This window comes from Neocloeon triangulifer, unplaced genomic scaffold (genome assembly GCF_031216515.1).
Source record: "Neocloeon triangulifer isolate White Clay Creek 2 clone unplaced genomic scaffold, ASM3121651v1 ptg000014l, whole genome shotgun sequence".
In the NCBI taxonomy this organism is placed as follows: Eukaryota; Metazoa; Arthropoda; class Insecta; order Ephemeroptera; family Baetidae; genus Neocloeon; species Neocloeon triangulifer.
The window spans coordinates 13,659,356-13,671,676 of NW_026775556.1; the positions used below are offsets into that span (position 1 = coordinate 13,659,356).

At 39.9% G+C, this 12,321-nt stretch overlaps 3 protein-coding genes across 7 annotated transcripts in view; 2 read left to right on the forward strand and 1 right to left on the reverse strand.

Annotated features, from left to right (window-relative positions):
- The window catches only part of LOC132199833 (FMRFamide receptor), a 29,240-nt gene extending 27,314 nt beyond the window's left edge, over nucleotides 1-1,926 (forward strand). For both annotated transcript variants that reach the window (XM_059624873.1, XM_059624874.1), the window contains exon 4: nucleotides 104-1,926. In XM_059624873.1, coding sequence (XP_059480856.1) covers nucleotides 104-607 — 504 coding nt within the window. In that variant the 3' untranslated portion in view covers nucleotides 608-1,926. The remainder of the gene's footprint in view (nucleotides 1-103) is intronic.
- On the reverse strand, nucleotides 1,714-4,734 carry LOC132199834 (autophagy-related protein 13 homolog). Its single transcript, XM_059624875.1, has 7 exons — nucleotides 4,598-4,734; nucleotides 4,186-4,361; nucleotides 3,940-4,119; nucleotides 3,710-3,875; nucleotides 3,480-3,657; nucleotides 3,101-3,404; nucleotides 1,714-3,034 (listed from the first exon to the last, which is right to left on the reverse strand). The coding sequence occupies exons 2-7, from the start codon at nucleotides 4,342-4,344 to the stop codon at nucleotides 2,822-2,824; spliced, it is 1,200 nt and encodes a 399-aa protein (XP_059480858.1). The 5' UTR covers nucleotides 4,345-4,361; nucleotides 4,598-4,734; the 3' UTR covers nucleotides 1,714-2,821.
- A 356-nt stretch (nucleotides 4,735-5,090) lies between these two features.
- On the forward strand, nucleotides 5,091-11,406 carry LOC132200320 (dual specificity mitogen-activated protein kinase kinase 7-like). 4 transcript variants are annotated; one of them, XM_059625704.1, is made up of 10 exons: nucleotides 5,091-5,304; nucleotides 5,546-5,730; nucleotides 6,093-6,452; nucleotides 6,544-6,723; nucleotides 7,009-7,232; nucleotides 7,290-7,625; nucleotides 7,685-7,877; nucleotides 8,071-8,237; nucleotides 8,679-9,026; nucleotides 10,087-11,406. In XM_059625704.1, exons 1-10 carry the CDS (start codon nucleotides 5,139-5,141, stop codon nucleotides 10,271-10,273), a joined length of 2,346 nt encoding a protein of 781 aa, XP_059481687.1. In that variant the 5' UTR covers nucleotides 5,091-5,138; the 3' UTR covers nucleotides 10,274-11,406. The 4 variants fall into 4 exon arrangements, with proteins under 4 accessions (XP_059481687.1, XP_059481688.1, XP_059481689.1 ...); XM_059625705.1 differs by having other exon boundaries at nucleotides 8,074-8,237; XM_059625706.1 differs by having other exon boundaries at nucleotides 5,092-5,304; nucleotides 6,111-6,452.
- Nucleotides 11,407-12,321: the final 915 nt, after the last annotated feature.

Genomic DNA, 12,321 nt, shown 5'->3' on the forward strand with positions numbered 1-12,321 from the left:
ATTTTAATTTTCGTTCAAATTAATTTTTTACTTTACCTCGTTACAATTTCAAGTAATAAAAGAGCAAAAGTTAATATTTTTTTATTTCAAAACTTTGTTTTAGGTGAGGAAAGCAAATGCTGAGAGGCAACGCCTGTCCCGGCTGCAGAAAAAGGAGATTGGATTGGCAACGATGCTAATGTGCGTGGTCGTAGTCTTCTTCATGTGCAACATCCTGCCGCTGGTCAACAACGTGCTTGAGGCCTTTTACGGCATTCTGCAAGACGAGCTTATCGCCACGAGCAATTTGCTTGTGGCCATAAACTCATCCGTCAACTTTGTCATCTACGTCATCTTCGGAGACAAGTTCAAGCGGCTTTTCTTCAAGATCTTCTGGCCGCAGCGTGGCCGCTGTTGCCGAGGGGGTAACGACTCCCCAGAGGCCACCCACGAGGAAAGTTTTGTCTCCAACGGCCGCACTTTCAGTGTGCGCCAACCTAGCAGTCGGATGGCCCGCAACAACGGAAGCCGCGACGTTAAACTGCAGCTGCTGGCGCCGTCGACGCGCTCGCCCTGCGTTTACTACCCAACTGATGACGAACTCAAGGGCCTCGACGAGCAGTGTTAATTTCTCTCAAGACGGTGTGTGATTTTATTTATTGCGAATACACTTGGTGGAATTTAAGATTTAAAAGATTTTCAACCCGAATCGACGAGATTGCCTGTCAGGGCTTTTGCTCAATTTGAGTTTCATCTACATAATATGTGTTTTGTGTTTCAAGTTGCAAATTTGAATTCATGATTGAACAAATAATATTTTAACTAATATGAAAAATTTGTTGATTCTGAAAATATGACGTCCCAGGGCAAAGTTAGAGGTGTTAATTATGTTCTTAAAAAATGTATATGCAATGAAAAATGTATAATGGTAGACAAATCATAATTATATTTATCATTATTTAACGCGCTCTTAATTTATTTTCATTCTGCATGTACTTATACCTTAGTTTGTATTTTTGTCTTAATTTTTTAAGAAGAAAGTTTTGCAAGAAATTTCCTTTGATTGGGAGATTACAAAAATCAAGTATTAATACAGTTCAATAAATAATTCAAAGGTGTAACTCTTAAAAATCCTTTAAAAAATTTCATCTCTTTGCTAAAAGCTGGTTCGAGATAAATTAATAATAATAATTGCCCATGTAGTGAAAGCTGTGTAAGTTGCAATGCACTTCTATGCTATATTAGTCCTTTCTGATGGATCGGATAGTTTTCTTGACTAGATACTGAGCCATCTTCAAGAAAATTCATCTAACAGAGTGTTTTGTTGTAAAGTCAAAAAATATATGTTTGGAGATGTCTAAGAAGTTAAACCATGTTTGGCTGAGAACGATAGAAGGGGAAAACAAACGCTGAGGTTGTATGAGATGAAGAACTAAAATTTACCAAAAAATAGTACTCATCATCAATTTTCTCTATCTATGAAATCAGGTATGCAATCTTAAATTGATAAACTCCCTAAAATTGAAAAACTGGAATATAAAAAAATGCCATGTAGAATTAAGAATATGTTAAGTATATATTGTGATTTTTTAACAGAGCTCTAACTTTGCATATTATTATATTATACAACAATTTGCAATTGTAAAATTAAAGTATAATGCAAAAACCATCAATGCAATCTTTCGATTCGGTGTTTAACTCTACTTGTAAGCAACAGGGAAGTGGAACTGCTGTGCTCTCTGTGATTTGTCTCTATAACTTTTGGTGTTTTATTGAATCTCTCTGGATGTGAAAATAAAACGGGACACCCTTAAATTGTGCCGTGTGAAAAAAAATTAAAAAGAGTAAACAATGTATTTGCTGCATCTGATTCCATCTCAATAAAATAATGAGAGCTATTTCATTCCAACTAAATCTGGTAAAGTGTTTCACTCACACAAGCTTTAAATCATCAGAAATAAATAGAAATATTATAATTTACTAGCTTTATTTCTTGTTATCCAATATTTTACAAGACTCTTGAGGACAATAATTTTATTATATTTATGCATTAACACCACTAAGCATGGTGTATAATGAGTAATAGTTGACTTTAATCAAGTCAAAGAATTTCTTCCAAATTTTCCCATTGTAAAATTTATTAAGAATCTTGATTAAAAATCCCCCCGTCCCCCAACCGATATCATCCAGCAATCTCTCACTCGCTTGCTTCAAAGAACAATAAAAAAATTAGTCTTTTGCCTTGTGATGATTTTGCAATCTAGCATAGGAAGCTCCTGTCACAAGTTAATACATTTTTCTCAAACTGACTTGCTGACTTGATAGATAGAAATTGTTCTCATTAAACTGGTAAAATAGAACCTTGGTAAGAATCAAAAATTAAGTAGAAGATTCACAAATTTAGTTCATTTCATAAGCGAAAATTTTTGAAGAGATTCAGGCTCATGTTGAAGAGGGTAATTAAATGTGGACTAGAGTGCTTGAACAGCTTTTAAAGCTCTTTTGACAAGCACTGAAAGTTTTTAATAAATGAAATTGTGTGCAGAGTGTGCTCTTCATTGCTACCTATACATTTTTCTTTTATATTAAAGGCGTTCAACCATATTTACAGTCTTTGCCTTTTACAGTCAATACCAATAATCTCTTTTTTGGTAAATCAATTGCTTATTTGCAAGTTTTGGACAAGGTTTCTTTAAGGCCACAAATCCAATATCCAATAATAAATTTTGGTAACGCAATAAGTCTAATATGGCAAAAGATGACATCGTGTCAGGATAATCAGTCTTTAACAAGAGCAACAAGTAACCAACAATGAAATAACAACTCTTGCAACATGATTGGCTCAAGTGAGAGAGGGCTGTGAAATTAGGGAGGTTACCAGGGCGTCAAATTCAGCCTGGCTTTTCTCAAACATTGCCAGTTGGGACGGCAAAGCCGACACCTGCTCTGCCAACGTAGGCTGCTCTAAGAAGGTTTTGAGGGGTGGTGCGGTTTGGCACTCCCTGTAGAATGTGCCAAGATCACTGTTCAGGTTGCCACCAGCAAAGGGTGTTTTCTACAACAGGAACAACAACAAATTTGAATATTTATTAAAAAAGCATAATTATGAAGCAGGTATTACCAAGTCGACCATGATGAAGTCGTCCGTAGCAGAGCTACTTGACCTTCTCGAAACGCTATCCGAGCTGGTTTTGGCTGACACTGGATTGGCTGCTGGAGCATTATTGTTGCCATTATTGTCTGGCTTGCTCTTCGTTGCGTTGTTTTGATCCTGAGCTGGCTGTTTGGAAGCTGTTATGAGCAAGTTGGCGAAAGGAACCTCATCAGAGTCCACTGCAAATAATCTTGAGTGTGGCCTCTTCGAGCCGGGGTCAGCAAAGGCACCTGCTTTGATAGTGCTGCTCAGCGAACTGTCTGAATCCTCGCTAATATGGAGAGAACGAATTAAATATATGATATAAAATAATAAAGAAATAAAAACTAAATTTAATTATCCTCACATATTTTGATATCTCGTGTGCTTTGGGCTGAGGTCTGGGTTGAAGTGGTCAGATTTGACCATAATGTCCTTGGTGTGCTGGGGTGATATTGTCATTTTCGTCCTGTAAGCCACCGACAGCTGGATTGTTCCCAAGGGAGTGGTCAACTGGCCTACTCTTGCTTGGTTGTGACCCTCACCTTAAGAAAAAAATAATTATTTTTGAAAATTTGGAAAAATTCAAATAAATACCTAACAACTGTAATTGAGGTTCACCACTGTAAATTCTGTAGCAAATAAGGTACGAGTCCGCTCCCTGTCTCCGAGAAAGTTTGTAAGCCGGGGTTACTCTTGTGACAGCCAGCAAGGATTTGAGCAGCAGAGACATTCGATTGTAGATGGTGTGAGTTACTTTCGTCTAAAAAGAAGACAAAATAGATACATCACAATTAAATATCTGAAAAATATAATTAGAAACATACAGCATGGTCTGTTGGATCCCCCATGTTCAGCAACCATGTTTCTAAAATCATGCTGTCTCCTTCTGAAGTCTTAAGGCTGATTTCTACACAAATGGGCAGTTTCTGGCAGGGATTGCTGCCAGACAGAATGCTCCTTGTTTGGGCTGACACTTCAGGTAGGTCAGGGATGGCCAGGTTGAACTGAATTTATTTAAAAAAAAAAACTATTTAATGGCCTCCGCTTTTCTCCTTCTTTTATTAACTAACCCAGTCCGTGCCCGACGATAGTGGTTTGCAATTGGTCGAGACGGGTTCACCAAGTCTGCTGTTGACAATGATCTGCGTAGCTTTGATGGCCAAAAACTTTGTATACTTCTCCAGGTCTTGTCGATCGTGAGCGCTCAGTTTGCTATCCATTTTCGCCATCAATCAGCAACATATAACTGGAACAACAAGCAATTCCAATGTCAGGCAATGACAACCTTGCCCTAGTATCTTCCAAATGGGACATTAAAACACTGAACAACTGACATTGAGCAAAATTTAAAAAAAAATTTAAATGGAATTATTTTTTCTCTGGATAAAATTAAATAATTGAGCGAGTCTTGACTTCTTGAGCCAAAAATACTGAAAATTGAGAAAGTGTACGATTTTTTCACACGTAGGTCACCACGCCCACCTCGTCACAAATTGGCGATTCAGCAAAGAAATGAGGTTATTTAATAAAATTTATAGGTTTTATAATCACTGATCTACCTTATAATTAGATCGGTCAAAGCATCACTTCAAAAAAAACTGCAGCTGAGCTGTAATCGAGGCGGAAAATACGTTTTGATCACACGTCACGGGACAATAACAAATACGTGCCTGCAATCAGGGGGCGCATCATGGCAATTATGGCAAAGACAATCGGTTTTTTAAGAGTCCTACCGGTTACGATTAATTTTATAATTTGAAAAATAACACCATGAGCGTCCTAAAAGGCATATTTTTTTAATTTTTAGTTTACAAACGAAAGCTTATAAGATTGAAAAATACACTTTGTACATTTTTATCTTCTTTTTTTTTAAACGTTCCAATTTCATTTTGCGATACCGGTATTGCAAATTCTCATTTGCATATTTGCCACCGAAGACAAAAGTGGCCAATCACTGGCGAACTTACCGATTTGGGTAGGCGCCGCCAGGTGTCGTCAGTGATGGAAGTGAAAATAATCCAAAATGTCTAGCGCTTCAATAAGTACGGAGCGAATAGCGTTAAAAATTTCGGATTTGGAGGCCCGGCTCAAGGCCGAAAATGCAGCCAGCGAGCGGGACACCATTGCTGGAGGACTGGCGGTGGCCCCCGGGGTCCGAAGGCCCGCCACCATCAGCAGGCCGAAGCGACGTGAGTTGCCTAGCCCCAGGCTGTGCCCACTTTTAATTGCATTTTAACCACTTTTTGAGTGTTTCGGGGGCCTCTCTGGGCCCATTTGACCACTCTGTATGACCCCGCACACCAGCAGGCCCCACGAAGGCGGCGCGGGGCTGTGGGGACGGCCCTTGTTTTGACACATGCCTGCATGCGCAGCGCGCGCCCCTCCATTCGCACTTCACATGATTTGACGAGTGTTTTCGTTTCTTTGCAGTGTGCGACCCATCGTCCCCGTTGCCCCCGAGGCATGAGGGCACCCCTACGAGGTCGCGAAAGGAACTCGCCCTGCACGGCCTGCCAACTTACACCCAGAACAGGCCTCAAGAGTCGGCGGCTGAGATCGACGCCAAGATGAAAGAGATCATGCGGCAAACTGGGGTTCTCACCATAGAGGGGAAAGTGCGTCTAAAATTGCAAAAAAATTTAATTTAATTTTGATTTTCATAACAATTTTTTACCACTAGAATTAACACAATTTTTTAATGTATAGTGCAAAAATTACGTCTAATTAAAAAAACTTTTAACGTATATTTTTAAAATTATTTTACATTTGAATGATTTAATTTTAATATTCTGTTTCCATGAAATCAACTTCATTTTAAATACTGTTAAATTAAACTGATACAGTAATGTGATTTAATTTAATCAGAAACTTGAAGTAATAAATTCACTTGCATTAAATTTTAGACTAATCACAGAAAATTAGCATTATGAATTTTACAAATTTATCATTTTAATTATGAGATTAATAAGTAAGATAGCAATCGATTGGTTCGCAGAAGTACCAGACGGAAGAAAGCGACCTTGAGCACCTAGGCGACTTGGGCTATGGCACTTGTGGCCACGTTGTCAAAATGTTGCACAGGCCAAGCAAAACAGTGATTGCTGTGAAGCAGATGCGGCGCTCAGGAAACAGGGAGGAGGAGAAGCGAATAATTATGGACATAGAGGTGGTGCTCAAGTCTCACGACTGTCCCTTCATCGTACAGTGCCTCGGCTGCTTCATAACAGACGCTGATGTCTGGATCTGCATGGAGCTGATGGCGACGTGCTTCGACAAACTGCTCAAAAGAATCAAGAAGCCATTGCCTGAGGATGTTCTAGGAAACGTTACTGTAGCGGTACTTATGACACTTATTTACTGTTCTTGATTGTTAATGGTTTAGGAAATGGCAAATAAATTCTAAATTGATTTTCTCTTACATATTTCAGACTGTAAAAGCACTCCATTACCTGAAAGAGACGCATGGTGTGATCCACCGAGATGTAAAACCGAGCAACATTCTTCTGGATGAGAGAGGAATCGTCAAGTTATGTGACTTCGGAATATCTGGAAGGCTAGTCGACTCCAAGGCTAAAACGAGAGGTGCAGGTTGTGCTGCTTACATGGCTGTGAGTATTTTATATTTAATATATTTTTTGATTATTAAAAGATTGAAACCGGGCGAACCTCGTTGCAAAGAAAAAATGAAAAAATAAAGGACAACTGACCCCAAATCCTAGGTTTTAAAGTACCAGCAGACCGCAGGTCGCCTTTGGGGTCAGTTGTCCTTTATTTTTTCATTTTTTCTTTGCAACGAGGTTCGCCCGGTTTCAATCTTTTATGAAATCCACCTCGAGTGTTACCATTCAATTTTTGATTATTATCTAGAAATTTACAAATTTACTTTTTTATAGCCTGAAAGGATTGACCCTCCGAATCCCACCAACCCCGACTATGACATCAGGGCTGATGTGTGGTCTTTGGGCATCACCCTGGTGGAGCTGGCGTCTGGTCACTTCCCTTACACCAACTGCAAAACAGACTTTGAGGTGCTTACTAAAGTGATAAATGAGGACCCACCCTCTCTTCCCGCAGATCAGTCATTTTCTCCAGAGTTCCAGAATTTTGTTTCTAGTTGGTATGTAATTCTTAAACCACACTTAGTCTTATAATCAAACCCATGATTTTGCTGCAGTTTGACTAAAAATTACCAAAAGAGGCCAAAGTACCGCAAGTTGTTGAAGGATCCCTTCATCCTCAAGTACGAAAACGCAGAGTTTGACCTTGCACGCTGGTATGCGTCCACTTTTGAGACAAGCACCCCACCTGCTTTGGTGGCTTCTGAAACGGCCGTCACAAACCTGACGTCCACCGCGGTTCAAACAAACTCAAGTCCTATCCAAAGCAGCAGCAAGCCGAGTCCTAGTTATTCGAACGCCAGCACCAACACGGTGGCCTCGCCAACTTCGTGCCTCAGTCCCACCTATGTCAATGCTAGTACCAACACTCCAGTCACCAGTCCTATCAGGAAGTAAGGATAAATATTCATTTATTTTTCCTCATTCAATTTTTTTATTGTTCTTGAAATAGATACACTCCGCCCTCGTCAGGCTCAAGCATCTCTCAGGCATCTCCTACACCCCCCAGGAGGCAGGGTGTGTTCAACCACTCTCAGTTCCACCACCGAAACCTGTCTGATCCTAGGCACCACGAGCAGTACATTAGGCATCATGAGCAGCCGCACAGATTTTACCAATACCACGACCAGCCAATCTACGGGCGGGTTTGTAAAATTTAGATTGTTCAAAACCTGAATGAATTTAATAATTCATAATATATCAGTTTCTGAATCTTAAAATAGAATTTATCAACAATTTAAAAATTTATAATTTAATAAATGGCGCAGTGTTAAATCAAAAATACGAACTAATCAAGAAATGTGCGTTAATGTTGAAAAATTTCATTACATTTTTCAGCAGCCAAGCGAGCCGCGCTTGTACTCGAATGAGCGACTTCACCCTGATCTGCCTCCCACCATTCCTCCCAGGATCTATCCTGCTGACCAGCGAAAGAGGCATCCGTCGGAGCCTCACCAAATCCTGACTTCCGCAAACGGAACCCCACCACCTCCTATTTACCACAGGTGAGCTCAAAGGAAGTCCCAAAAATACGGATTTTTTACTAATATCAGCTTGCTTGACTCACTTTTTAGCATTTGACTCTTAAATTTGTAAGTCGAATATATGACATAAACAAACCAAGATAAGGGGGAAATGTACAATTTTGCTTTATTTTGTGTGTGCGTGTGATTGCCTGGGTGAGTGTGTGTCTCTTGGAAGTCTCTCCTTTGGCTGTCTGCTTTGCCTCAAATTTGTCACGTGTCTCTTGCAAGGAAGAAGTTTTTCACCTAAAAAAATTATATTTTTCATTTTTTTTTAAATGAATACAAAACATAATTTTAACCAAACTATTCTGAACTATTTACTATTATAACAAGGTGTTAAAAATCTATAAAATCACAATCCATACTTTTCAACCCCCCGTGAGCTCCATCCTCTATGCTTGTCTGTGTGGCTGCTTGCAGGGCATTCAGCTTTTCGCCCCCGCCTCCGCCTGCCTCCGCGCACCGCCCCCACTCGCCCGACAAGTGGTTTGCGTCGTACCTGCAGCTGCAGCTGGGCCGTCGTTCGCCGCTTCCGCAGCAGCCCTCGGCAGGGCCGCCGATCTACGCCCGCAGTCCTCCCCCCATCTACACCGAGCACATCTACCAAAGGGACACACTGGTGATTCCACCCTCGCCGCCCCCGCGCAGCAGCCGCCTCCAGGCAGAAGAGTCGCCCCGGCTGCGGCGCGGCTTCCTCGACACCACCAGGCGCAGCTTGGGGGCCGGCGAGACGCGCTACTTTGTCGCCTCACCCTCCATGCCCCGAAGGTAAACTCGCCCTGCCACCCCCGCAGCTTTTCACCCCCCGCTTTCATGTTTTCCCGCTTTGGAATCTTGCACTATCACGCTTTTTAATTTTAGCCAGCAAATTTATGCGCCCAAAACAAATATTTCGTAAAGCCACAGGGCTTTCTAATTTATTTTTTTCCTACTTATTCATCCTTTTCTCAAGCTAAGTCATTAAAATAAAATTGAATATTGAAAGTGAAGATTACTCAGAAGAAATAAGACATAAAATGATTAAAAAAATTGTAGATAACTTTAAAATTATTATTTATTAATAATAATTAAATAATAATTAATATTTATGAATAAAGATATTACTTTTTACATTCTAAAAGAGGAACTCAACATAACGTTATGCGAGACTAAAAATAATCCATTTTTCTAAGAATTTCCGTTTATAAATGTTCATTGGTGGCATGACGTCCTGTCAAATTGTTTAATAACAATTATTAGTTTTTACCTTGTTGTTCCAACGCTGCAGTTTGACTAAAGTTTCCGTCTTCTTGTTGCCTCAATTTGTCGTTTCGCCTGATTTCATTTGTTGTTTTGAATTGCTTGGAGTGTTTCCAATAATTATGACCTCATACTTAACACTGCAATTTAGCCGCTGATATCTTAACCTGCAGCACTCTTTAATGAACATTCCAGGATAGAGGAAGTGATTCAATACATTTGAGGCAATTTGTAATTGCACAATGTAAGTGGAATTTCCTCTTTCTATTTCTCGGCAAAGTTTCAACTTTTCCTCTGGAGACTTAGGGAGTTTAACAATTTATAATGTCATGAAAATTTCATCATAAGACTGAAAAAAATAGTATCGCCTGATATATAAATCAACTCTAGCTAGTTTAATTTTTTTAAGCCAGCAAAATTCTACAATTTAATGGGCCCAGAATTTTGGTATTAAAAATGCCTTTGTTCTATTTTTTCGATTGGACGCTTCAATTTTTCTAAACAATTCAAACCAGAACTTGCCCTTGATATTAAAGTCCGGCAAATTGCCTAGATGCTTTGCTGATGTTGAAATTGTTATTTTCCGCAGGCACGTGTCTCCGGCGCCGCCAGAGCCACCGCCGCGCCGCATCAACGAGAGCATGTCAGTGCCTGGGTCGCCGCAGCACGGCCGCGTGCCTCCCTTCCGACTGCAATACCAGAGCACCCCCGAGCCGCAGCGGCGCACGCTGCCCGACGGGGGTGGGGGCGGCACGGACCTGCAGGAGCAACTCTAGCATGAGGCCCCTGAAATCCGCTCTCGACACAGGCGGATTTCGGGGCTGTCGTGGGGCACACTGAGTCGCCTCTTCAAGTCCAAAAGTTGATCAGAGAGAATCTAGTCGAAGCAAGAAGGAGAGAGAAGGCGTGTGTCAACTACCACAGGATGGAAACAAGCAGAAGAAAGAGAAAAAACCAAAGACACTTTGATTTGTTTTTGATTTCGAGCAGGGCCGCCAACGCAGACACTCTCAAATCTATCAAAATCGCTGTCGCTCTGCGCGAACAACAGAGCAAGTGCAATATTTTTCAATTGTCGTCCTCGTAACTGTGAATGTTTTTTACCGACTGCAGCTCATTTTGCGGTGATCATTTTGATTTTTGAAATTAATTTCCGACTTTGGAGTCGGTCGAATTGAGAGAAAAAAAAACATCCAGTGCCATCAATGGTGCTAGCTAATCTAATACTTAAGTAGCGTTAGGATTGGAAATTTTCATCTCGACTAATTTGAATACAATCAGATCATGAGAATGGATCAAGACTTTGTAGACAAGTTCTCTTTCGTAGAACTCAGATGTTTGCAAGTGCCATTTAAAACGATAATACCTCACATATAAACTGCCACTGATAAAAGTGTAACCGAAAATTCGCTTTGATATATTAGAACTAAAGTTTTGTCTCCTTGCTGAAAGTGGTGAATCAAAATGATGCTGACTGAAAATTGCATGAATGATTGTCATGCTCATTTCTGTGCCATTTTTCAATGGATTTTTATTAAACTCTGGTTTGAATTAAAGTGTGTTTGAAACGAGGAGAGCCTTTTATATCAGATGAGCTTCATTTAGATAAAATTACCAAACCATGGGGAGCATGATAATGTAAATAACCGCAAAAAATGCAGTGAAATCTCAAACAAGAGGGATGGAACATGTTTACTCTCGAACTTAGTCTGATTTGTGATCGTATGACTTCATTTGGATGAACATATCTGTGAAAGCAGAATGGCTGCTGTTATTTTTATCAATTATTATTGTGATTTGAATTAGAAAATTTGGCCTGAAAGATTGTGAGTTGTTTTGATTGCACAGATTGATTCTAACGTTGACTGAATAGAGAAGCCAGAGATTTTGACCAGTCTGTGTGGTCAATTCCTACCTACAATTTGGACTGCCACTATAGGGATTTAATTATTGACCAAGGCTTGATAAATTTGTATTTCCATCCTAGTTGTAAGAGCAGAAAAGTATCAAGCCTTTTAGCATACATGCATGTTTCTTTGACATTTGATTTGCGACAATATGAAACAAAAGTGGATGAAATGTAACTAAATAGTGTAAAAAAAAATCAAAAGACATGTTGAGAGTGTTTGAGTTGGCCGCTGCTGAGCCGGGCAAAGGAGACACAAGCGAGTGACACCCTGCGACAACAAGTACTCGGATTGCTCACTGTAAATAACAACTATTTATGACTCAAAATTAAAGAATTTTGTCGGGAAAATAAGTCCGACGAACAAATTTATTTCATTCTTTAATTTGTTAGTCCCCAAAGAAAGTGAAAGCAGCTGCAAATAAATTAACCAATCAATTAGAAATGCATTTGTCTTCTGAGTAATTTTGAGAGTAAAAGTGACAAATTACAAAAATTATTTTGAATGCGCCGACCTATGGCAAAAGCAGGCACACCAGGAAACCGGTGAAAGGTCAAACGGTCGCACGACAGGCGAGGCGCCGCCGTTCCAGTTGAGAGAGGTAGCGTCAAAATGCCACCCTTTCGCAATACTAGCGTCCGATAAATCAGCAGAGACGATGCAAACTTGAAATGTAAATTCTAAAAGAAATCCGCTTAATCGTAAGAGAAGCAGCAAAACTGAAAGGTGGAATCTTATTATAATTTAACCATACTCTTTGATGTATGCCTAAACAGGTTTATTCTCATCCAATTTAACAGGAAAATTATATACCTGGTCAAGTGCATAATTACGTTGCATCACGTTTGATCTCTTGTCCTTATTAATTAATATGTAGCTCCAAGGAAAATTTACGCCTACAGGACGTTTTGCATTAC

What these genes read in the sequence shown, in the direction of transcription:
- LOC132199834 (XM_059624875.1), bottom strand. Translation starts at nt 4,344, where the DNA reads ATGGCGAAAATGGATAGCAAACTGAGCGCTCACGATCGACAAGACCTG. An exon ending in TATCGTCGGGCACGGACTGG is followed by an intron (nt 4,120 to 4,185) that starts GTTAGTTAATAA and finishes AAATAAATTCAG; the next exon opens with TTCAACCTGGCCATCCCTGA. An exon ending in CACACGAGATATCAAAATAT is followed by an intron (nt 3,405 to 3,479) that starts GTGAGGATAATT and finishes TCTCCATATTAG; the next exon opens with CGAGGATTCAGACAGTTCGC.
- LOC132200320 (XM_059625704.1), top strand. Translation starts at nt 5,139, where the DNA reads ATGTCTAGCGCTTCAATAAGTACGGAGCGAATAGCGTTAAAAATTTCG. An exon ending in TTCTCACCATAGAGGGGAAA is followed by an intron (nt 5,731 to 6,092) that starts GTGCGTCTAAAA and finishes TAAGTAAGATAG; the next exon opens with CAATCGATTGGTTCGCAGAA. An exon ending in TAGGAAACGTTACTGTAGCG is followed by an intron (nt 6,453 to 6,543) that starts GTACTTATGACA and finishes TACATATTTCAG; the next exon opens with ACTGTAAAAGCACTCCATTA.